The sequence below is a fragment of the Lissotriton helveticus genome, chromosome 8 (genome assembly GCF_964261635.1).
Source record: "Lissotriton helveticus chromosome 8, aLisHel1.1, whole genome shotgun sequence".
Lineage (NCBI taxonomy): Eukaryota > Metazoa > Chordata > Amphibia > Caudata > Salamandridae > Lissotriton > Lissotriton helveticus.
Window position 1 is genome coordinate 355,887,277 of NC_136069.1, and position 26,608 is coordinate 355,913,884.

Genomic DNA, 26,608 nt, shown 5'->3' on the forward strand with positions numbered 1-26,608 from the left:
GAGGTAGGGTATCTCTGAATAGATTTGTTGTGTTGTTTGGGTGTTTAAGTACCAACATGTAGGTACCAATGCTGAGTCTTAAAGTCAATGTACACCGTCTCCTCTGTAGATAATTTGCATGTTGTTACAGAAGTTATTGTGGTATATGGAATCTATACCATAGTCTGTCAGGGAAGCAGAAACAACATGGAGGCAGGAGATGAAAAAGAGATGTCAAATACACATTGGAGATAATATAGTGGGAGAAAGGAAGTAACTATGAGCAAAATTATTATGTAACAGAAATACGTTGCACAGTATACTATAAGTCTGAGTTTATATTATAATCAATTTGGTACTAGTTTATGAATTACATATAATAATGAATAATGTCTCGAACAATTTTTGATTATTAAATATAAATTTATTTTTCTGATTCTTTTTCAAAATTTAATAGAACGTCTAACATTTGACTGTCCGAAATGTCTTTTTTTTGACTGAACATAACTTCCAACATTTGACTGTCAGAAACGTCCTCATATTGAATTAACAAATCCACAGATTGTACACATTGTAGAAGTTCATGGTCCCGTGATTCATCCATGAATTCCAAGTCAATGGGTTCAATGATTTCCTCATTGTTCATCTCTAGGACAATTTCAAAGGAAATGTTCTGTTCTCCTTCCATTTTTGTGCTGAAATTTGCATTAAAAAACAATCAGTAGAAATATGGCACTGTTGGGTTTAAGTTCAGACAGGTAGTTTTGATTTTTTAATAGTGAAATTAACTTTGGGCAATGTATGGTAACAGGCAGGAAGTAGAAATATTAAAAAGTGCCTGTGAAGAAGCGTAAGTAAATTCATAATTATAGCAGAGAAGCCTAAGTCAATCTAGAAATATAACAGAGGAGCCTATCTCTATCTATAACTATAGCAGAGGGACAGTAAATAACTATCAGAAAATGTTTTTAAAAAATAACTTAAAGTGCCCCTTACAAATTATCAACTTACTTTACAGAGAGGTGAAGAAGACAAAATGCGAAAATCCTTTCAAGATGTACCTCAGGTAGTTGTAGTCAAAATGGCCGTGTTTCCCTCTCATTTTTCATTTATATTCATGTACATAACCAATCAAATGTCAGGGAAAAAAAATAGAAAATGAAAGTAACATTTTAATTGGTTGTCAATTCTAACACTTCAGATGTGTTTTTGTTATGTAATTTACCTCAGGATATTTAGACAGGGCTACAGGCCAAATGGCTCAATGGAATTCCACTTTATTTGGGAAAATGGTAGGGACTTATTTGTAGTATGAGCTATTCTATATTTAGTGAAAGTGTCTCCAGTGGTTTTTATGTAAATTAACTTTTAACATTTTTAGGGATCGCTTCCTAGTGCGCGCCCCGGTACGCGTACCGGCAGCGCTACGGGAGTCCTCCATTTTGTGTTTCGGTAGATTTAAGACAGAAAATGACGGACAAACAACGTTGGGAATGGGTATAAGAGGGCATCGTAGGCACTCCTTGACCCTCTAGGTTTTCTGAGGGGGTCTTAGGAGGCCCAAATAGGCAAACAAAAAAAAAGTTTTTATTTTTCGCGGGGGGAGCGCCCGGTACGCGCACCGGGAAGCGTACTATAGTGAAAAATAGTGAAAAAAGTTAGAAAAAGATAATCATTGGAGTGATCAGAGATAGGGTAGCCCTGAAAAGGGCTTTTGGGTTCTGTGGCTGATTTAGGTACCTACAAGTAGGTACCAATGCACAGTCTTAAATTCAGGAGGAATATTCTATTCCCTTCATCTGAGAAGTGCACACCATCTTCTCTGTAAATATCTTGCATGTTGTAACGCAAGTTGTTGTTGTATATTGAACCCATTCCATAGTCTCTCATGTAAGCAGAAACAGATTTATTCACATGTTTCCGTGCTTTCTCAAATTGTGGACAAAATTGATTGGACCACTTCCATTTCTGTCTTTGGCATATATTGGAATATACCAAGGCAGTTTGTGGGAAAAGTGCCATCAAATGATCAAAGGTGTCCTTTAAAAGCATTTCCAGACCTACCCCAGTCAAAGTGCCCAAGTCAAACCATTGAAATTCGCATATATAGTTAGTTGCACTAACTATACTATATTTCGCGCACCCGCAATCCACTGCTGATGATGTCACATATTACATCATTCATGACATGGTCAGTGACATCACTGATGACATCACTGATGACATCTCAAATGACGAAATGAAACAACATTAACTACTACATTAGCATAGCAGTTGACACCAGAACTGTTTTCAAACTGAAATCCAACATTATCTTCAACAGAATCCTTTTTGTTTCTCTTTACAATTACACTTTTATCTACTTTATGCCTTTTTGCTGATACCTCACTGCAATTACTCTCATTTCTTCTTTATCGGCCTACCACACGTTTTTCAATCAGAGGATATTGAGGCAAATGTGGAGCATACTCTCTTCTTAACCTATTGTATTCTTTTACACAATCTAAATCTGCACAAATCTTTGTTTCATCACACTCAATCAAGTACAATCCTGCTAAAGTTCTGACTCGTGATAATGCCACATATGCCATACCCTCTTTAAACACAGAACTTCCAATGTTCACCAAAGCGCTATCTACACTTAAACCTTGAGACTTATGAATTGTCACCGCATATGCCAAACAAATAGGAAACTGTTTTCGGCGAACATATAAGTCTTTCACAAGCAAAAATCTAGCTGAACAACGACAAATTTGTTCTATTTCATCAATGTCATCAAATTTAATTTTTAAAATTTCAATTACATCTCTATTTTTGTAATTCACAAAACCAACAACATAACCCATTGCTCCATTTACCAGACCTCTTTCAACATTTAAATTCCTTCTTAAAATGACACGACAATTCAAACACACATTCAGAGTCTTTTCAAAACCAGCAGTTTTAGATATAGTCTTCTCTAATGAATCCAATTTTGATTTCAAATTTTCAGACAAAATAATTGTTGCTCCCATATCAATAGCTTCCAGTTTCACTATCTCTTCATTTTCTAACTGTAACATTTTGTTGTTGAACATGGAACATTCTTTCAGAGTTGGCAACAAACATATGCCAGATTTCTTCTCGTTAATTTTCTTAAATATGTTCTCTGGAAGAATGTTTTCATTTGGGTACAAATTTGAAATTAATCGTGCATGTAAAGCTTCTTTCCCTTGCTGACTTACTTTTCTGATCCTTACAACTTGTAGAATATTTTTATAATCTTCATGCTTTGCCTGCCGCATATTTTGAAGCAGTTCTGCATATTTAAAGTTTAACCATATATTAACGTTTCCGATGCTCCCTAAGCACTTCCTGGTATCTTCATGAGTGAGTATTTTGAACACAGGTTGTCCTTTTACTGGAGTCAACTGCAGAAGATCTCCAAAAACAATAATATGTTTTCCTCCAAATAAGACATCATAGTCTGTTCTAAGAATTTCTTGCATCCTCAAATGCACAAAAGCAAGCATTATATTTGACACCATGCTTACTTCATCAATGATAAGAAGTTTCATTTTCTTCAGGACTCTTGAAACTTCGGAACACGCATCTCCAGATAGCTTGTGATACTCCAATTTGTTATCATGCTCCACTGGCAGCATCAGTAAACGATGTAAAGTAATCCCTTTAATGTTATGTGCTGCCAGCCCAGTTGGAGCGGTAACAACACAAGACAGCGGTGATTCAGTCCTTTTCTGCAGATAAGTTGCAATGGCTTTAATCAGAAAACTTTTTCCAGTTCCCGCTTCTCCACTCACGTACAGTTGGACAGGCTTAAATGATGTACATGAGCACTCTTTTTTTCTCATGACTGAATCCATGTTCTGTTACTTCGTCATATATCTGTTTCTGCTCAAGGTTTAGTTGTTTCACCAAATCTTCTAAGTTAACTTCATCATCTTGAGCTTGTTCCATAGCTCTTTCCACCTCATCCATGGCAGTAGCAGCTTAATTTTGGATAATTGGTCCTCCTAGTGGATCCTGACTCAATGAAGCAGAACTCTGACTGCCTTGAGAACTGTCTCTCGCAATCTCTGCAGCAATTGTGGCTTCTTGCTCTATTTCTTCATTCAACATTTGCAGATAATTTGGAAAAACAGGACATTCTATGGTATCCTTCGTTGCATTAAAGGAGTCTTCATAACAGAGAAAATCTCCAAGAAGTTCCTCTTCTTCACGCCACGGTTTAAACAGTTGCAAAAGAGCCAAATAATAAAATTCTCTTTTGTCTGGATTATCACAACTCTCCTGTGACTGTCAACATTCTAAACAGTCCAGTGCGGCCGCCATCTTGTCTCTCGGTAGGATCGAGAGACAAGAGGTGGAAATAAACAAAGGGGGAAATGAATAAAAGGGGGCAAGGTAGACCCCTCCTGACCCCCTAGGATTGATGTGGGGCCTATTGAAGGGCCCCGCGGGGCAAAAAAATTAAAAACAAAATGTTTTCGATTTTTCGCGGTGGAAGCGCTACCCGGTACGCGAACCGGGTAGCTTACCGGTAGCGGCGTAACGGGAGTCCGCCATCTTGCGTTAAGGTCTAATTTGGACACAAGATGGATGCTAAACAATGCTGGGATTGTGTAAAAGGGGGCAAGGGAGACATATCCTGACCCCCTAGGTTTTGTGAGGGTGGATGAGGAGACCCATATATGCCCAAAAAAAAACAACTCCTTTTCACTCAGTCCGTCTTTCTAACAAAAACTGTCACTGTCTCTTCACTCTTTTACTAGTTGTTCTTTCTGCTTTCTCTCTGTAGTTCAAGCACACTATCTTATTTTCATTTTTTTGCTGCTTTAATTATTCTTTTTCTATCACTTCTTCTTTTCTTCTTTCTGTTTTTTCTCTCTGTCATTCCACATGTTTTAATCCTATTTACTTTCACTCACTGTTTTTTTAACACCTTCTCTCAGGGTTGTTGTTTTAGTCCGGTTCTATCCCTACCTCTTACTCCACATCCTTTACTCTCTTTCTTTTTAATTTGAAGATTCATTCACATTCTCCAAGTAACTTTTGTTTATTATTCTTCTACACTCTTTTTTTCCTTCACTTCCTTTTCTGTTTTCTTTTTCTCAATTTTTCCCTCTTATAACTTTTCTTTGTATAATTATCTATTATACAGTATCTCTGTGTTACTCCCTCTAGCTGTCTTTCTTTTAACATTATTCTCTCGGTCTCCTTCCCTTATATTCACTCTATTTTATTTTTCTTTTTTTTTTTGGGTTCGCTTCCGGTTCGCGTACCGGCGCGCGAACCAGGAAGCGAATCAAAAAAAAAGAAATTGCAAGAGTGCTAAACATTTTAACAATTTTTTATAAATGGGAGGTAGTTCTGAAAAGAACTTTTTTTTTATTGTTTTTGTTGTTTTATATTTTTTTTATTATTTTTCTGAACATTTTTATTTTTTTTATTTTTTTTTAACAATTTTAAATTTTATATGGTTTTTTTGAGGGGGAACAACGAAAAACAGGCATTAGAAACGGCTCAACAGGAGCAAAAAAAAAATCACTTTTTGGGGTGTTTTGAGCACTTGTGATTTTCAAATGCTCTGTTCATTAAAATCACACTCATCTCCCCGTAGCAAAGTAGTCCCCCACAATATCCTTACACTAGCTTGATGTGTTGAAAATTGCTCTGGATATTGGGGACCGTCTCCCTCGCCTCTGGTCCCGAAAGACTTTCCTGTGTTGAGGTGGTGGCCACAGGAGTTCGTGGGTTTTCACGGAGGTCACGCAGCTCAGCCACACTGTAATTTATTGGATGCCACGTTTGCATGTGGCGATGCATAGTGTAGTTCCCATAACTATATTTTTTATCTGTGCCTCGGGACAGAACTCCTTTGCAGATCAGGCATGTCACATGACGGGCATTGACTTTTTTTTGGCCTTCAGGGAATGTAAAAAATTGCCAAATGAAATTGTCCTTGTGGTGGGATTTCCGGGGCTGTTCAGGCAAGAATACTCTCTCATGTACCTCCTCTTCCTCTTCTTCCTCCTCTTCCTCAGGGTTGGGAAGGAACTGGGTAGGTGGTCCTTCCTTCCTTGGAGGTGGTGGTGGTGGTGGGGGTGCACCAGCTGCAGCTACTATTGAAGCCATCTCCTAATAATGAAAATAGGTCTTCCTCTCACAAAGTTGAAAGTCAGAGTGAGAAAAAAGGTGGGGGCTTTCATCATTTGGGGAAAAAAAATGTTCTAAACCAATGAAAAGTGTTATTTTTAGGTCACATGACCTAGCCTTACATCATTAGGAAACCAAAAGTGAAATGAACCAATAAAAAGTTTTATTAACAAGTCACATGACTTGTTACGCTTACGTTACGCGTCCCGCTACGCACCCGGAGCGCTTCCGGAGTGCTGCGCTTCGCGCCTCGGTTCGCGCTCCGGAGCACTTCCGGGTGCGCTAACGCGGCGCGTCATAAGACGCATTACGCGGCAACGCGATACGTCGCGCTTACGCGACGCGTCACGATGTTGTTTTCTAACGCGGCAGTTGCGCTAACGGAACGTTTACCGGTTCGCGGACCGGGTCGCGGCACCAAATTGAGCTAACGGGAAGCTACCCGGTGCGCGGACCGGTAGCGAAACAAAAAAAATTATAAAAAAAAAATATATACATAAAAAAATTATATTAAAAACATATAAAATATATTTTTCCTTTAAAAGAAGAATAAATTTTACAGCTTTTGATATTTGCTATTTTAGGATGGCGCTGGCAGCTTGCCGGCGCCATCGTAAAATAGTTACAACAGGCCAGCAAGGCTTGAACTTTTGCCCTCGGAATCCGCCGCTCGCGGATTTGCGAATTCGCGGTAAATTCGCGGGAGTTCGCGGATCGCGAATTTACCGAAAATTCGCAAAATCCGTGAGCGTAACGGATTTTGCGCTCATGCTTAGTTATATTAGAGTCTGAAGAAGTTCATCGTATTATCACATGAATGATGTCATCAGTGATGTGATCAGTCATTTCAAATGAGATGTTATCAGTGATGTCATCAGTGACCTCATTTGAGATGTCATCAGTGATGTCATCAGTGATGTCATTTGAGATGTCATCAGTGATGTCACTGACCATGTCATGAATGATGTAATATGTGACATGATCAGCAGTGGATTGCGGGTGCGCGATATATAGTTAGTGCAACTAACTATATATGCGAATTTCAAAGGTTTTGTGTGAGTAAAATAAGGTTTTGTAAATGCTAATTCCTAACTATATATGGTGTATAACCTATGTTTTTTTCAGTGAATTTTCAAGGTTTTGTAAATGCTAATTCCTAACTATATATGGTCTATAACCTATGGTTTATTCAGTGAATATATATATATATATATATGAGTATATATATGTGGGGCACATATAATATAGTGTTTCCGGGGTCCCGCGCATGGGCGGGAATATTCTAATGCTTATGACTATTGATGAGGATCCCCTGGAAGAGAACTACAATGTCTTCTTGATAGTAATGTACAGCGTACTCCTCATGCTCCTCATCATCCTGACATTTAATGTTCAACTCCGAGGAACGGTGAGCTATCCCAAAAGCTCCTTCGTTGTCATCATCCTCGTAGTCATCCTCCTCTTCTTGATCATAAGTCTCAAGAAGGTGAGAGGGCGTAAGTGGCGAAATATAAGAACCTCCTTGCCTCTGATAAGATGTTAGCTTGAAAGTCTTTGAAGAAATAGGCGTAGAAAATGCCTGTATTGCGACTGGAGGCTTTGTAGAAGCAGTGTCTATTGATAATGGTGGCACCGTAGACAATGGACACATTGGTGATTGAATTGTTGCAGGCGTCGACACTGGCTTCGTCGACGAGACCATCGTCGACAGATTCTACGTCGACGGAATCGTCGACGACGGAATGTTCGTCGACGGACTCGACGACGACGGAATCTTCGTTGACGGACTCGACGTCGACGGGATCATCGTCGACGGGATCGTCGATGGGCTCGTCATCGACGGGCTCGTCGTCGACGGACTTGGCTTCTTCGTCGACGAGACGGTCGAAGACGATGATGGAGGCTTCGTCGACGATTCCTTCGTTGAAGAGTGCTTTGACTTCGATGACGAGGCTGTCGTCGACGGATCGTCGACGATGGTTCTTTTTGCCACAATGGAAATCCTAGTTGACAGGATAGGAGAGGTGATAGCTGTGGTAGAAATTGTCGCCGACGACGAAGGGGCAGAAGACCGTACAGATATAGTAGTCATAGGAAAAGCTGAAGAGACAGAGCAGCTTTTACTCACGGTTTTAGGTTTTTTAGATTCCTTGAGAACTGAGGCTTCAGAGAAAGAAGATGGAGATCTCTGTGAAGAGCCATAAGTGGAGTGGGAGGTTTTTACATGTTTTCTCCCCTCACTTGAGGAATCATCTTGTGATCTTGCTCTCTTACTGGAGGTTGAAGCTCTGTTATCATCAACAGCAGAAGAAGATTTGAGCTATTAAAGGACTCTGGCCTCCCTATCCCTTAAGGTCTTAGAAGGGAAGGTGCGGCAGATCTTACAATTTTTTGCCTCATGCTTTGATAGAGGCAATAAATACAGTCCTTATGTTGATCATCAACATGGACTCTCTTCTTGTCTCATGTTCTGCAAGGTCTAAACAAGGCCTTCTTGTCAGACATCCTGAAGTAGAGAAAAAACTAAGTAGAGACTCAGGGAGACTCCCTTCCACACGACGTGGGGTGAAAATCTGAGGAGAACTGGCTCAGCAGAGAGGGTTCTAGAGGGTGCTGTAAGCTGATTGGTTAGAACAACATTCTTAGTCCTTTTAGCATAATGAGGTAGATAGGCTATTGCAGTTTAGGCCTCAGGCCTTTCTCTTAGGCCTACTACTATAATTTACTTATGGCACTGCTTTTTTATATACCGTAGGACTCCCGCCTCGGCGACGGGGAATGATTCAGGCATGTGAATATATGAAAGATACCCCAATACTGCATAATGAGTCTTCTTTGTCTTTCCTCCGATGGGAAAGCCTTGCAGCATCTTGTATCCAGAATGGAACCTAGGAATTTGGCCGACCTGGATGGGTGCAGGACCAACTTGTTCCTGTTGAGTTGTAACCCCAGATGATCGAAAAGCCGAATGCAACTTTTGACTGCTCTTGTAGTTGCTTGAGAAGATTTAGCTTTTATCAACCAATCGTCTAGGTAGGGAAAAACCTCTAGAGATTGTCTTCTGAGAAACGCTGCCACCGGAGCTAAAACCTTCGTGAATATCCGAGGAGCGGATCAGAGGCTGAAAGGCAGGACGTTGAATTGAAAATGGCTCTTGGCTACTGTGAAGCGTAAGAATCGTCTGTGAGCTGGGTGTATCGGTACGTGAAAATATGCGTCTTCGAGATCCAGAGTTGCCATGTCATCTCCTGGATTGAGAAGGCGCAAAATATCGTGAAGGGATACCAACCGGAATGACAGCTTTATGAGATAACTGTTGAGCTCCCTTAGGTCTAAAATTGGGCGCCACTTCTCCTCCGTCTTGCGGACCAGGAAAAACCTGGAATAGAACCCTTACCCTCTTTGAGATAGAGGTACAGGCTCTATCGCTCCCTTGATGAGCAGTTGATGGACTTCGAGACGTAGAAGCTGTAGATGTTTTGATTCGGTGGCGCGAGGGGCTCTGGAAGGTGGGAGGTGTTGAAATTCCAATGTGTGGCCAAACCGAATGATATTGAGGACCCACTGATCTGATGTTATGATCTTCCAGCTGCGTAGACAGTGTGAAATCCTGCCCAAATGATGTTACCAGGGGTGGAGGAACAGTTCTGTAGTTTGAAAAACATTGACCTTTTGCACCTCGGAAAGGTACTTTGCGATATTGCAACGTGCCTAAGGACCTAGCTGTTTCTGTGTCCTTCTTGATGTCCTGTAAGGCGTCATCTATATGCTTACCAAAAAGCATGTCACCGTCAAATGGTAAGTCCAAAATCTTATTTTGTACCTCAGGGCGAAACCAGGTAGCCCCAAGCCAACCTTGTCTCCTCAGGACAGCCGAACCTGCCAAGGCATGAAAAGCGGTTGTGGCGATGTCCATGGCACAATCAAGTCAAGTCAAAATAATCTTTATTTCGATCGTTAAGATCATAAAAGATGTACAAGTAACAAACATTGGACCATAGACAGTAAAAATTGTATATTAAGAATAATTCATCAATTTTAAAATTCATAAAATCATTTTCTAGGTTTGAAAATACATTTTTAAGTTAGATTAAGGGCAGATTGATCGCGGTACAGTAGACTCCCTTATGATTCTTGCGCGTACTCTCCACATTGCCGTCAGAAATTTCGCCATTACAAACACAGTTGGAGATGTAAGGTCAGTTTTAAGGACTCTATAGGCTGGGGCATATGTTCGAAAGCCCAAGTTCCTTAGGTAGGGGACGAGCCAGTAGCTCCTAATTTTGCGGTAGGCTTTGCAAAATAAGACCACGTGTATATCACTTTCTAGCTTGTAGTTACACGCAGGGCAGTTGGCTGAGTCTTGGTTACTGTGAGAAGTTGGCCTGATGTGCAGTGTTCACTATTCTAGTGATCACTATATATCAGTCCAAACAACCCTTATTGATGATTGGTTGTAAGTCAACCTTATAGATCAGCTATCCTAGTAGCATGGATACGAGCAGTCTAAGGCTAAGACTCTAGAGGGCGTGTTAAGCCAGCTGTTTTACCATCACATTACCCCTTGAACACCCAGTGAAAGGACACCACACAAGTGTTATGAAAATAAACAGTGTATTTATTAGAATCACAACAACCCTGTACTCTTTATGAGGACAGGGTGCTAGGCACACAACAAAACTCTTACGAAAATACTTAAGTTAGCACGTTATACACAAATGCCCGAGGGGCACGAAAAACCATATACTTAAAAAGTGGAATGCAAAATTACTAGCAGGTAAGTACAGTACTAATAGGCTTTGGAATCGCTAGGACTTGACTAGGGAATCGTTAGATTACTTCTAGGAGACCTAGGGGACTCGGGTGCAGAGTGTGCACTCTCACGCGGGATGCGGGACAAAGTCTATGGAGGCTAGTAAAGGCAAAGTTAGTGTTCACGGGCGAACCCGACCTGGTAGGAAGAAAACGACAGTGGATCCTGACCCTAGGATAGTGAGGCTATCCTGGGTAACTTCGACGCCGACAGCTTCATCCATCGTGGGACAGCTCGCCTCTCCATCCTGGTCGCCGACAACGCCTCCTGGTCCGTGAGATCTGCAGAGCCAGCGTCGCCCACTCACCTAGTCGAGGTGACTTCGCCCGGTGCCATCCTGGTGCCCACTTAATCACTGGCTAGTGATTCAAGAACTTGGTCCCCTCTGCTTTCAGGTCTCTTCTTCCTTGATCCAGGCTTGGATCCATCGAACTTTTCTTCACTGGTCGCCTGCCAGCAACTTCCTTCTTCCAGGCTCCTGGTCCGGCAACGAGATCCCCGACGTCTTTTCAGACCTATGCAGCTGCAGCCCCTGGGCTAGGTAACTTCGGCACTTCGGTGTCCCAGCATAGCCTCACTATCCTAGGGTCAGGATCCACTGTCGTTTTCTTCCTACCAGGTCGGGTTCGCCCGTGAACACTAACTTTGCCTTTACTAGCCTCCATAGACTTTGTCCCGCATCCCGCGTGAGAGTGCACACTCTGCACCCGAGTCCCCTAGGTCTCCTAGAAGTAATCTAACGATTCCCTAGTCAAGTCCTAGCGATTCCAAAGCCTATTAGTACTGTACTTACCTGCTAGTAATTTCGCATTCCACTTTTTAAGTATATGGTTTTTCGTGCCCCTCGGGCATTTGTGTATAACGTGCTAACTTAAGTATTTTCGTAAGAGTTTTGTTGTGTGCCTAGCACCCTGTCCTCATAAAGAGTACAGGGTTGTTGTGATTCTAATAAATACACTGTTTATTTTCATAACACTTGTGTGGTGTCCTTTCACTGGGTGTTCAAGGGGTAATGTGATGGTAAAACAGCTGGCTTAACACGCCCTCTAGAGTCTTAGCCTTAGACTGCTCGTATCCATGCTACTAGGATAGCTGGTCTATAAGGTTGACTTACAACCAATCATCAATAAGGGTTGTTTGGACTGATATATAGTGATCACTAGAATAGTGAACACTGCACATCAGGCCAACTTCTCACATTGGTGAGCAGCGGTTGGGATTTGAGCTTGCTGTTGTTTTACCACACATGCCCTAAGAATATCTTGTGAAAGATCACATAAGTACTAAAGGTACATATAACTTAGCTGAGAATACTCTGAGTTCTACTGAACCAGCTGTTGTAGCTCCTAGGGCCTAGCACACCCTAAACTACAACTCTAGCAAGGGATCAGTAGGCAAACATATAGTGTAGGTAAGTGCACCACTTACACCTCACTAGAAAAGCATGTCTACCCAGGGAGATTCTACTGAGACTCCCCTGGTCAGTGTTGACCCTCCACAGGTCACTTCAAGATATGCAGCTCTCAGTTTCCAGGAGATGAGACAGATCTGTGTCTCCAGAAAACTGAAGCAGGGGTCTAACCCCACCATTCCCTTTCTGATAGGTCTCTTAGAGACATATGATGCCAGAAAGCTTTCTCAGTTACATGAGAACATGCCAGCCTTAGAGGGAACCTCTGGGGATCCAGACCTCCCCAACACTGCTACTGCAGTTGAGGAGGAGGAGGATCAGGAGGAACTCTCTGGGGATGAGGTAGACAAAGGTCTTGAGGTAGTCAGAAGGCTAACCAGGACCAACTTAGACTTACTTGGGCTGGGATCTGGGGGACCCCCAGTACTAACCCGAAGTGGGCCTAACCTTGGAGTTAGGAGAGATAGATCTCTTTCTAGGGACTCCAATAGATCTCTGCACTCTAATGCCTCTTCTCAGGGGAGAAGGAATCCTCCACAGAGGAGATTTACTTCCCCTCAGAGAAAAGAGCATGAAGCTAGAATGAGACAAGCTGAACTGAGGATTGAAAGGGAAGAACTTGCCCTGGCCAAAGAGAAGCTCGCCTTTGCTAGAGAGCAGCAGATGAGTGGGCTAGCTCCCACTGGTGGCAGCAATCTCCCAAGAGATAGAGAGAAGGGTTTAGATACTAAACACCTGACTAAAATAGTGCCCCCCTTTAAGCAAGGGGATGATATCCAGAAATGGATGGCTGCTCTGGAGAGGGCCTGCACTGTGCAGTGCATTCCCCAGAGTCAGTGGGCAGCTATACTGTGGCTCTCCTTTGATGGTAAAGGTAGAGATAAGCTCCTCACTACAAGAGTAGAGGATGCTAACAATTACCAGGTCCTGAAGAATACACTGGTTGATGGGTTTGGTTTAACCACTGAGCAGTACAGGTTGCTGTTCAGAGACACCCAGAAAACTCAGTCTCAGGACTGGTCTGACTTTGTTGATTGTGCCACTAAGGCTTTGGAAGGCTGGCTACTGGGTAGTAAGGTTACTGATTTCAAGGGATTGTATAATCTAATTATGAGAGAGCAAGTCTTAAATAATTGTCAGAACCAGTTATTACACCAGCACCTGGTAGACTCTGATCTGACCTCTCCACAAGAATTGGGTAAGAGGGCAGACAAATGGGTCAGAACCAGGATTAGGCCCAAGAACCAAGGTGGTGACCAGAAAAAGGAATCAACCAAGCCTCAAGAGAAGGGTGGGAATAAATCTACAGATCAAACCACATCAGGGCCCCAAAAATCCTCTGAGGGGGGTGGGTCCCAGAATCCTTCCAACAACCAGAAGAAACCTTATTGTTATCCCTGTAAACAGGTGGGTCATTTAAAAACTGACAGCAGTTGCCCAAAGAATAACAATAAGGAAAACATACCCCCAAGTAACATTCCCAAACCTCCTGTTACTACTAGTAGTAATCCCCCAGGTGGTGGGAGTGCCCCCAAGAATTTGGGTGCATTTACTTTGGGAGTTCCTGGGGACTCTGGCCTAACCAGGTCCCCAAACTTAGATACTCTTGTCTGTGAGACTGGCATGGGGTTTGCCAACTTCACAACTTGTCCCAACACTTTGGGCAAGTACAGACAGGAGCCCCTCATCAATGGTATAAAAGGTGAGGCCTATAGAGATACAGGGGCTAGCATCACTATGGTGACTGAGAGTCTAGTCCCCTCAAGGCAACTTTTACCTGGTGCCACCTACCAGGTGACCAATATTGATGGAGTACAGAGAGATCATCCCATGGCAGTGGTCAATCTCAGCTGGGGAGGTGTCACTGGCCACAAGAGAGTGGCAGGGTCACCAAACTTGCCTGTAGATTGCCTACTGGGGAATGATTTAGAGCTCTCAGCCTGGGCTGAAGTTGAGCAAGAAACCCATTCTAAAATGGTAAATACCCATGGTAAGGTTAGTGGGGCAGTGATAGCCACAGCCCCAGTCCAAGATGTCCTCCCTGAACAGGTCAGGAGGGTTGTGCCAGTCACAACCCAATCTCAGACAACTTCCTTCCCAGAACAGGTTGTCAAGGCTGTCATGGTAACAGCCCACACCCAAACTGAGCCCCCTCCTGAAAAGGTTGGGAGAGTTGTGATGGCCACAGCTCAAACTCAGACAGATGATAGTGTTGTGAAGCCTGAAACTATGGATCACTCCACTCAGACAGAGAGCATTGAGGAGGAAGAGAAATCTCCCTCCCACCAGACTTTAGGAAAAGATCAGCCTCCTCAGGGAACTGATCTGACCCCTTGTGAAGAAACTGCCACAGAGGTAGTCAGGCCTAGCCTGGCAGAACCCCTGATGTCAGTGGACCCTTCCAAGATGGGACCCAGTCTGGAGCAGGTAACCTGCCCCTCTCTACCCTGCCTCAGTCAGCCCAGGGCTGTAGAGGTCAGGGAGGCCAGTGGTGGACCCCAAAGGGCCCCCTGTCCAAAAGAATTCCCCAATCAGCAGATTAAGGGCACTGAAGCTAGTAGTCCTAGCCAAGTGAAAATAAAACCAACTCCTGAGGGATCCCCCTTAAATTTAGTTAGGGACCTCCCACAGATGGACACTGTTGGGCACAGCCAAACCTGGGACCTGAGGGCCCCAAACCTGACCTGTCCCTCCAGTAAGCCAAACAGAGGGACCCAACCTCCAGCTGTAGGTAGCCAGAGGTTGACCCTGAGAGCCCAAAACAACTCAGTCTTGGAAAGAAAGGCCTCTATGGTGGAAAATGATTGGAGGAAGCTGAGCCCAAAATTAGTGGGGCCTCACTTCAGTACTCCATTTCAGCACCAGCCTTTTACTTTGCCAAAACACACCACAGGTAGAGATTCCCTATGGTGGAGACCCTCAGACACCCTTAGGGTGAGGGATTGCTTAGTGGACCATGAGATAGGGGGTAACCATGCCAGTGCTGGTACTTCCTTATATGGCCACTCAGGCAATATAGGCTTACCTGGCAAGGCTAGCCTTATCTCCTTTCGTTTGGGGGGGGGGTTATGTAGGAAGGTAGATCCCTGACTATGGTTGCCCCCAACTTTTTGCCTGGTGTTTTGCTGGTTTTCTGACTTAGTTGACCTGGGACCCTGCTATTCAGGGCCCCAGGCCTACTGCTCTCTCTGTAAAATGGATTCCATGTACCTTAGGTACATATCTAAATTGGATACTGAGTCACCTTATCAGTCCCTGTACAGTGTACCTTAGGTACCCAGGGCATAGGTGTACCCAGGGCCTACCAGGGGCTGCAGCATGTATTATGCCACCCCTGGCTGGCCATCCAAATCTGACACAACTGGCTGCTTGACAGCTGGGGCAAGGTGGTGTACTCACCCTTTGCTTTAGATATGGTATACCTATATCTAACCCTCAAATGGACACACAGATCTTCTATCAGTCACTCCTATGGCAGGCCTTAACAATCCTGAAGGCAGAGTGCTTGGAATCGTGTGAGATGGTGCTCTGGCATGAGCTGAGCCTGTCTGCGGCTTTCGGGATCCATCCCTTAGCCGTTTCCATGATATCGCATACCATATACTCTTAAGTGCATTATAATCCTCGCGGTTATATGCCAACTCTGGTATCGCTTTATCAAAACATGTCGAGTAAGGTGTCATACGAATTGGAATACTAACCCCTCACCAATTCTGGCGACGGGGTTAGCATTCCACCCTTCTAGAGGGACACGACATGTATGTAACCCCTAACCCCGGTTAAAGTCAAGCAGAGCCTCAGCTCCACAAAATGGATGCTGCCATAGGAGTGACTGATAGAAGATCTGTGTGTCCATTTGAGGGTTAGATATAGGTATACCATATCTAAAGCAAAGGGTGAGTACACCACCTTGCCCCAGCTGTCAAGCAGCCAGTTGTGTCAGATTTGGATGGCCAGCCAGGGGTGGCATAATACATGCTGCAGCCCCTGGTAGGCCCTGGGTACACCTATGCCCTGGGTACCTAAGGTACACTGTACAGGGACTGATAAGGTGACTCAGTATCCAATTTAGATATGTACCTAAGGTACATGGAATCCATTTTACAGAGAGAGCAGTAGGCCTGGGGCCCTGAATAGCAGGGTCCCAGGTCAACTAAGTCAGAAAACCAGCAAAACACCAGGCAAAAAGTTGGGGGCAACCATAGTCAGGGATCTACCTTCCTACAGTTACCATCCCAGTTCCTCGGGGGAAGAGAGCCGTATCTCCATTGGAGAAAAGTTTTTCTTACGTGCACAGTGGACATTGCGTCTAGGACATATTCGAGACTATAAAAGTCTTTTACTTTAGTGAATATATCAGTTAGAGAGCCCTCCCGGATTGAGCTAATAGATCTTTGCGGCATAAAGTCATAGAAAAGTTTAGAAAGTACTTTCCGGGGAAGCCTTACAGACATTAGTTCAGGGTTACTCCATAGCTCTGGGACTCCGAGGGTCATACACATGTCTCTAATATACTTGAGCCATTGAATTTTGGACACTTGTATTGATCTGAGGAGTTCCTGTAATTCGCTTCTATAATGGCCCAAATCCTGACTGCTCCACAAGCGCCTCCAATAAGTCAAGGGTTTGAGGCTCAGTTCTTCGGTGATTGGGCACAATGCCAAGTCCATTCTCAACGGAAGTAGTGGAGTGCTCGAGGGAAGTGCCGTCAAATGTCTGATAAAATTGTTCTCGGCCACTTGTATAGAATGAAGCGATGTGTGTCCCCATAGTTCAGCCCCATAAGTAATGCCTCCTCGTGCTTGGGCCTTATAAATTTGTATTGCAGGTGCCAATGGACGAAGGGGGGATTTTTTTGCGATTCTTGTGATTGCACCCGCCCTCTGGATTAATTTAGTGGTTGCTTTTGTTTTGTGTGGCAACCAGGTTAAATTTTGATTGAGTGTTATGCCCAGATACTCAATCACTTGGACTCTCTCTAGGGGTGTGGATCCCAAGCGGGGATTTGGGCAACTTTTATGCTTGTGGCTCAGGATCATGAATTTGGTCTTCGCAGGGTTTATTTCTAGTCCCCTTTTATTACAGAAATCCAAGAATCCATCCAGGATCCTCTGTAGCCCCATTGGTGTTTTTGACAGCAGCAGGGTGTCATCCGCGAACATAATCGCCGGCACCCTACTGCTGTTCAATTGCGGCGCATCAATGTTGGGGATTCTGCACAGGTGCTCTATCACGCCTTTCGTAAATAGACAAAACAGGGTCGGCGCCAGCACAAAACCCTGTCTTACCCCGCGTTGGACAGGGAACCTGTCTGTCAGCCTACCTCCCTTTCCATATCTTACCCGGGCATAGTTATCTGTATGAAGCCTGATAAGAATCTGGAGAATATCTCCAGGGACACCCATGTCCTCCAGTACCGCCCACAACCTGGCCCGAGGGACCAAGTCGAAGGCGGCACGGAGGTCCACAAAGACCGCGTACAGTGACCCCCCTTCTAGATATGCTGTTTTCCAAAATAGGATATTTAATCTCAATATTTGATCCACTGTTGAGACACCCTTCCTAAAACCTGCTTGAAGGGGGCTCAAGATCTCCGTCTCTTCCATCCAACATTGCAACCTATCTAGGATTAACCTTCCAAACAGTTTTTGAGTAACATCAATGAGGCTAATCGGGCGATAATTGGCGGGGAGCAGAGGCGAGCCCTTTTTATATATCAGGACCACCTCTGCTCCCAGCCAAGTATCTGGTAACCTCATTCCCCCCAGGACTGCATTGAATAAAACCATCAAGTATGGTGCCCAGATCCCGGGTTCCTGTCTAAAGAGGTCACCTGGCACCCCATCTAAGCCAGGGGCTTTTCCAGATGGCAGCCCCGCTATGGCCACCTCAATATCTTTCAGACTAAAAGGGGCAGATGTATATGTAATGAGGCTAGTAGATGCTGATGTTACTAGCTCATCAATTTCAGGGGCATATAGGCTCTGGAAGTGATCCTGCCAGACGTTGGCGGCAATGTTGGGTTCAATTGCAGATGGAAGGTCCCCGCTCCCATGATTGATTATTCTCCAGAATCTACGGGAGTCCCTTTCGGCTAGTGACTCCGATAGATTCTCCCAATGCTGTATATCCCACTCCATTCTAGCATTGGCTACAAGTGATTTATAGGCACTCCTTTTAGAACGGATCTCTGACCTAGCGCCTCCTTCTTTTATGGTGGAAATGAGGTCTTGTTTTGCCAGACGGCAAGTGCGATTATACCAAGAATTTTTATTTTGTCCCTGTGCTTTCGGGCGGCCCTTGTTGAAAAGGTCAGCTTCAAGCTTCTTGATTAGATGAGTGTGAACTTGAGCTAGGTGCTCATTTATATTTATTGTGGAGTGTGGATCCCACAGGTCAAAAGCCTCCTCAAGGATGGGAATAATCCCAGCGTAGAGAGAGGCGAGCTTTTCTCCACTGGAGACAAGCTTATCCCATTTTATCCGCCTCCTGTTGTTCTCTAGAAGGCTTCCTCCTTTCTGTTTCTCCTCACCTATCACTTTCACCCAAGGGATGGTGTACTCTAGCTCCAGGGCATTGTGGTCACTATCATGTCTTGGTGTTATTTTAAAATCAGCCACCCTTTTCCATGCCTTTAACTGTACCAGGAAGTAGTCTGTTCTGGATTCCCTCCCTGCTTTATTAAATGTACATTTGGATGGAATGTCGGACCTAGTACGGCCGTTACAGGCTCTCAGACCATGGGTGAGATTTAAGGTGTTTGTCTGTACGGCCAGAGTTGTCCATGCTCTGGGAGGAGGTGCTTCAGTCCGCGGAACCTGCCAGCTCGAATCCTCCTCTAGGGAGGGTCCATCGAGTAAACTAGGTAGAGGCTCAAAATGTGAGTTGAAGTCACCTCCTATTAGGTAAGACATGTCCGGAGGGATAGTTTCCAGTAGGCGAGAGAGAAACTCTATAGTTTTGGAGGTGGACCCATTTTTGACTGGCCTTGAGTAGATATTAATAACCAGCAGTTTGGAAAGACCCGGCCATTCGAGTAAGACAGCCAGTATGTCTACAGAGTCTACTGGATATCTTGAGGCTCGGCATCCTATGTCCGAGGCCACCCAAGTTGCTAAGCCTCCAGAAGGTCTGCCTTTCCCGCCCCAAACAGCAGGGATTGAGAATGTGTGGAAGCCCCGAAAAGAGGTCTCGTCCCTTGACCAAGTCTCTTGAAAGAGACAAACGCTGTTTGATTGCGTTAGATCGGCCCATGCATCCGAGTCTATTTTATTAGACAGGCCAGCCACATTCCATGAAAGAATTTTTAGGATTTGTGGGGCTTTCTGGTAGTCCGGTTGTTTGGGCGTGGGATTTATATTTTCTAACCGAAGAGGGCTTTCCATTCCCCCCTCGTCTATCAGCGGGTCATCTCTATTTGTATCCACATTAAGTAAAGCCTGAGATAGTTCAAAAGTCCCATATGTAGCCTTCTCCTGTCTACTGATTGGGGGGAAATGATTTGCACATTCATTCCCTGACAATTGTTCTTGCAACCCAATTGTAGAGGCCCGCTGTCAATCCACCATTTCGAGGCAGTCGTAGTAATTAAATAGGGGTAGAGGTGGTTGCTGATGAAATCTCGGAGGCCATGACTCCTCTCTATCGAATCCGCCCCCTCCCACCCTTCTTCTCTGGACAGTTTCCCATCCGTGAGGGTCACTATATGTGTTGGGGCGGAACGGGGGTATTCGTGGTTGAGTGGGGGGTATTCTCCTTCCTCCCTGATTGCCCTGCCAGTTTCCCTTAGAATTCTGGTAATGTCCTCTACTCTGGGCATTAGTTGCATATTCATTAGGTGGGTAGAATAACGAGAGGGAGACTGGGTGAATGTTACTGCCTTCATCTTCCAATGATGGATTACAGACGAATGTGACTGTTCTTAGGTCTCTGAAACTCACCAATAGGCAGTCACCACTAATTGTTTTGGGTCTCTTACCTCCCCGTGAGACCCTTCTGACCATGCGAATATCGCTGGTCATACCTCTGGGGAGGGGTCTGTGCGTTGAAAGCCAATTGATGACCTTGTTTCTCAGAGATTCTTCGGTTTCGTATGAATCTGATTTTAATTCGGGTACCCCAACTAGGATAGCAGTATATGGAGCAACCTCAGGTGGGAGATTGACAGTGACTGATCTGGGTACTTTTACCTTTGTATGTTTCGGGTCATTCATATCATGGTTGGTGATCAAGGAAGGTATGGGGGAGTTCGTGTGTTGTGGGTTAGGCTGCACTTTCTCCTTATCTAAAGTAGCTCGCTGTTTTGTAACATGAGATTGTTTGGTAGGACCAGAGGTCAATATTACTGCTAATTTAGGGTTTGATACTGTCGGTTGATTACTGCGTGCATTGATGTTATTGATGCCTATTGTAGGTGTTGTTCCTGCCTCATTACCTGTTACAGGTTTGGGAATGGTCAAATTACTATTATGTTTTGGGTCAATGTTGGGAAGCGTGGGGCCGAGAGCCCCAGGTTTCCAACTGTCCATAATCTGCAAAGCTGTTTTCTCGATTTTAATTATTCTCGCCTCCATTTTTATCAGGCGTGCTTCCAAAGGACCTATAATTGACTTCAGAAGGTGGCCTATGTCAGCTAGGGTTATGTCCTCTTCTGGTAACTCAGAGTTGTGTTCAGTGGTGGAAGGTGGATGATCAGTGGGGATGTTACTATGCAACTGCTGGGGAGAGTCAATCGCTATCACTGGTGAAATTTTTTCCTGGATATTATGGTCTGGGCTGACTAAGATGGAGGTCTTCCCTATTAGACCCTTTACATTTTTAGTCTTTCTTTCCCTAGTGGTATTTTCCCCGATATCCTTTTTTGAATGGCTCCTTCCCTTATCCCCCGGTTAGTACTTGGTGTCCCTGCTAAATTTGGGGTATCACTTGTCGTGGTCGATTCCTCCCTGAGTGAAGTGGGGCATTGAGTTGCTGTGGCGGTCACCTCCCCCGTGTTTTCTAGGTTGGGTGGTTGGGTAGTTTGCATTGTGGGCAATGGGAGGAGACTCATGTCCTCTAGATCACTTATTATTACATCTGAGAGATCAATGTTAGTGGATTGCTGAGCCCCACCCTGAGCACCATCTTTTAGTGTGTTTCTGATCCGTCTATTTTCGGGGGTTTTTGCCATGGCTATTGCGCCCATCGAAGACCTCTTAACCCACTCTATTTCCTGGGAGATTCGTCTTTCCAGGAGATTGATGTCATCTATCAAGAGAGAGCCTGCTTTCAGGAAATAGTTGTCGATTGTGCCTTGGGTTGGGGCCGTTGATGTGTGGCCGGTAGCTGCCTGATTAGCTTTGCTCCTGGTCTCCATTTGGCTCATAATGGGAAATAGGGCTCGGTTGTCGATAAAAGAGAGGACGTGGTACTTTTTAGCTGGAAGGTAGATTTAATAATAATACCTGATGTATATGGGGTGGCCCAGTCCAGTCTCTCACAGTCTCGAACGGCCTCAAACGGCCCGCTCTTAGCCCGGTCTTCGCCCCGAGCTGCGTCCCGCGCTGCGGGAGGTATGTGATAAGATATAGGGGGCCGTGGGGGGCGGGCCAGCAGGGAGAGCGGACCGGAAGCTGGAGGTCGGTCTCGCAGGGACTCCTGGTTACTGGAGTCCCCGCACGCTCGCAGCCCCGCTGACACCTCTCACCCGGTACCGCCCTACACTTGCTTCTTCACCAATTGCCCCCTGCGCCTGACAAGGCGATGCGGCACCCGCGGAGCGGGTGCGGCGAGATGTGGGCGGGAATGCTGAAAACGCCGCTGAGTCCTGCTGAGTAAAGTGCCTCCGTGAAAATCGCTCGTGTCCCACAAGGAAGGAGGTGAAGGGCGGTTTTGAATCCTCAGAAGGGCGGGGGGCGGGCCAGCAGGGAGAGCGGACCGGAAGCTGGAGGTCGGTCTCGCAGGGACTCCTGGTTACTGGAGTCCCCGCACGCTCGCAGCCCCGCTGACACCTCTCACCCGGTACCGCCCTACACTTGCTTCTTCACCAATTGCCCCCTGCGCCTGACAAGGCGATGCGGCATCCGCGGAGCGGGTGCGGCGAGATGTGGGCGGGAATGCTGAAAACGCCGCTGAGTCCTGCTGAGTAAAGTGCCTCCGTGAAAATCGCTCGTGGCACAATCAATAATCTCTGAAGAGGATCGCTCCCCCCCCTCCAGGATTTTCTTTGCATCCACTTTGGAAGTGTCCGGTAGTTGATCAACAAAAGGAGACAAGTCGCACCACATTTGGCGATCATATCGTCCCAAAATTGCCAGTGCATCGGAGGCACGAACCAGGAGGCTGGACATAGAAGAGAATCTCTTGCCCACATTATCAAGGCGTCTGCCTTCTCTATCTGGCGGTGAGGCAAGAGGAGATGATGGGTTCTTCGAATTTCTCTGAGCCGCCTGGGAGTTAACGGAGTCCGGCCTCGGCTGACCAACCAGGCAAGCAGGACTACTATCAGGGGCCTTATATTTTTCTCCAGCCGCGGTAGAACAGGTATAACAGGAGCTGGAGACTGCATAACCTTCACTCCATATATGTTCTGTGATGGGAATAGAGCGGATGGATTATCTATAAGGCTCTTTAAAGTCATAGAGAAAGCAGTCCGATTGAACAACCAGAACGGGAAGACCAAATCTTTTTGAAGCTCTCTCCATAAGGTTAAGGAAACCTCCAATGTCTGCTCGAGGAGAGTCTACAGGATCTGGTACCGGTGAAACGGGATCTGGTATGATATAGTCGGCCCATTCTCTATCAGGATTTGGGACTTCTCTCACATTTCGCTCGTCATCTGAGGAATCATCATCATCATTGTCCGCCTGTCCCGAAGTGATATTCTGCCATTCCTCCAAACGTTCCGGCTCCAGTAGCTGAACCGTAGAAGTTGATGGAGTAGGCGGTGATGGTGGTGGTGGTGGTGATGGCGGAGAAGGTTGTATGGATTCAGAGGGTTGGGATGGAAACCTCCTCCTATAATCCATCAACATGGTCTGTAAGCCACTTATTAGGGAGGAAGGCATAGAACCCATACCCTGATGCGATTGTTCTTGAGGCCTCTCCCTGGGAGGAGGTTGCCGCTGTTCCTCATAATAGTCATCAGAATCTGAGTCCTGGTATTTTACCTGGAACTGAGATGGACTATAGGCATCACCATAGGGACTATCTTCCTCATCTGAGTAGTCTTCGTCTAAAAGTAATGCAGGAGGCAAAGGCATCACCCCGTCAACGGCACGGAAGACGGATGCGGAGTCGACCGGTGCCACCTATCAACGCTCAGAGGTACCACTAGGAAAAAATCTTCGGACCGAGTCTGACACCTGGGGAAAATTCTTAGGTAAGGAATCTATAACCAAATGCCTCTTTCAGATAAAATACTTTGATGACAATAAGTAGTGGGGAATTTTGAGACCCATGTTACCACTGCAAGTCTTGTCCTTTTCAGTAAGTATGTGATCATATAGGATGATAACTAAAGAACACAATAAAGATCATTAATGGTGAAGCACCTTACCCAATGCTAACTCCTCCACTCCTTAGGCAGTCAAGAGTGATATGTCAGACATAAAGTCTGACATCAGTATTATATCTTTGAAACTGTTTGCAAAAAATATTATCCTTACAGGTATAGATTGTCTATTATCAACTCCAATGTGGAAATATTTTTGTAAATGATGTTTAAACACGCAATATTGACATCAGATAGTATTCTGCTACCACGCTTCTAGCACTGAAGCACGCTGGCATGTACATTAAATATGCACACATTTTAGCTCGACAACCATGAGCACTCCGACATCTCACATCATTGGCTTCTGGAAATTTTGTCAGGTAATAAGAGGGCGTTTGGTTTCAATTTAACGTTTTCCATGTAAACTAAAATATATCTGTATGTCACATGTAAGGGATGCCTCACAGAAACTGTTTGCTGCTAAGGTGCATAAATTAAGACCAATGGGTGAAAGGACTACTTGCATGACATTTTTAATCACTTAACTGCAAGGAAGTAACTGGCCTGAGGTATCAGTTTGGGGGATACAATACAGCACTGTATGTGGAGGGGGATTTTTAATCTAGGGTAAAAGGACGTCTTCAAAGACTCACAAATCAGGAATTGAATTCATCACCAATGACCAAGTACTACACTTGCAAATGTCCACTCTAATGTGGAATATCTGCAGTTTTATACTATCACAATACATAACTTGTATAGGTTATTCCTATTATAACCAAATATGAACAATTCCCGAACAAGACAATCTGAAATTATATCATACCTGCTGTCATATCATTTAAGAGCGTCAGGCAGTTCAAACCAACTATTTGGGCAGCATGCAAAACAGATCTTCTTTCTGCATCTGTGAAGAATGAAGGAACCTGAAAGTGCACAAAGATCAGTTATGAGCAACTGATCAACAGTAAAATGTGTACTATACGAAAATCAAAGAAAACTGCAAATTTAAAAGCGCACAAGTATATCATCTATGATCTGTTGGTATTGCAACATATTTCTGTATCATATCAAGCCTTTGTTACTAATATAGTCTAATAAAAGTTTTATCTTTCGGTAAAACATTCTGTTTTAAAAAGTAAATCAAGCAACACACAATTATTTGAAACGGCGCAATGAAGCAGGATAGGTTACTACAAAAGGCTTTAAACAGGGCATTTAAAACACACTTCTGAAAACATAAGGTGAAGGTAAGGCTACTTAACATGTGAGAGTCGTTGTCTCTGAACCCTCTTCAAATTAACCTAAAACCCTGCTCTCATGTTAGAATTAGAAAACTGAAAAAGTGGTCTCCATCATTAGAATAATGGTCACTGTTGCCCTGTGTGCACGTTGCCCCTTACAAGATACAGGAGATGGATTGATTTAATGGCGAACTGGGCTGTCTTCACTGAGTCTAAACAAAAGACTGATGGTTTGGGGGTTGCCCTACAGTTTATATTTCATATTTAGATGTGTTTATTGGCTTTACTCTTAATTGAAAGAGGATAGGATTCAGTAAAGTGGCATAAATCCCCTCGGGGAGCAAACAGCAGGGCTAATAATGTATTGAAGCTACGCACAAGGTCACTATAGTGCACCTGTACAGGATAATTTTTCCTAAGCATAGCTACCCACATTTACTTGCATACTCTCTTGAGATTTGGAAAATGAATAAAACACTATACAAAATAATAGAATATTGTAGCATGAACTTGGCTTACGAAAACCTTTCATTCTTCCATTGACAGAGCGTACAGAAGAAGTGGCTAGATAAGTAGTAACGTGATCAGTGAGCGACTCAAACACTATATTCCCTAGGAAGCAGTTTGCTTATTGCAACATAATGTAGTGAAGTTGGTTTCAATGCATTTAGACAGGCCAATAGGGAGAAAGAATTATATGATGCAACTACTTCTTCTCTTGGTATTACCAAGGAGAAGGGAGTGTTGGTCGTGGATTTAAAAAAAGGCAGGAAACATTATTTTTGTGCTGAATCAGTTATGCTTAATTTTTGCTGTCTCTCATGCACAACTATTTGTGAATTACCTATGCCAGTGGGCAGGGCTAGAAACTGGGTCTCTAAAATAATGTATATGCGCTCAAAAGCTCTGCATGCATGAGAAACTCTGCATTAATAAACCCTACATTCAATCCCTGTAGATCACCAACCACCATATCAGATTCTTACAGGTTTTTGCTGACAATCAGGGATATAGTATATGCCAACTAAGTAGAAAGTTGAGTGGCTGAAAAAGCAAGAACAAGGGCTTAGTACCAGAAGAACAAGTTACTTACCTCCGGTAACGCTTTTTCTGGTAGATACAATATCTGCATGTGTATTCCTCACCTTGTGAATATCCCCTTGCGTCAGCAACATTCGGAAATTCTTTTTTGTAGCTTCGCGCTGACGTGGACTTGGACGTCATAGAGCACGGCATCGCACGCAACTCCGCTGACGTCACCGACGCCTACAATAGGCCCACGCCGGTGTGATGACGTCAGTTCCGCCCTTTTTTCCGTGCCTTCGAGGCACACGGACGGACCAATGACAGTAGACATATACACAGTATACGCAGTACAAATATCAAGGTAAAACACACACAGTGTGAAGCAAATGCAATAAAACATTTGAAATAAACAACCCCTTGACAATAAAATAAATACATTACAGAAACTCCGGCATAGAAGAGTGGACAACGGGGAGGCGGGTGGGTCAGTGAGGAATCCACAGGCA

The 26,608-nt window shown here is 44.4% G+C and overlaps 1 protein-coding gene across 1 annotated transcript in view; it reads right to left on the reverse strand.

Annotated features, from left to right (window-relative positions):
- HSPH1 (heat shock protein family H (Hsp110) member 1) overlaps window positions 1–26,608 on the reverse strand; it is a 735,818-nt gene that overhangs the window by 595,775 nt on the left and 113,435 nt on the right. The window contains exon 5 of the mRNA XM_078656001.1: window positions 24,659–24,758. Within this exon, the coding sequence (XP_078512127.1) occupies window positions 24,659–24,758 (100 nt within the window). The remainder of the gene's footprint in view (window positions 1–24,658; window positions 24,759–26,608) is intronic.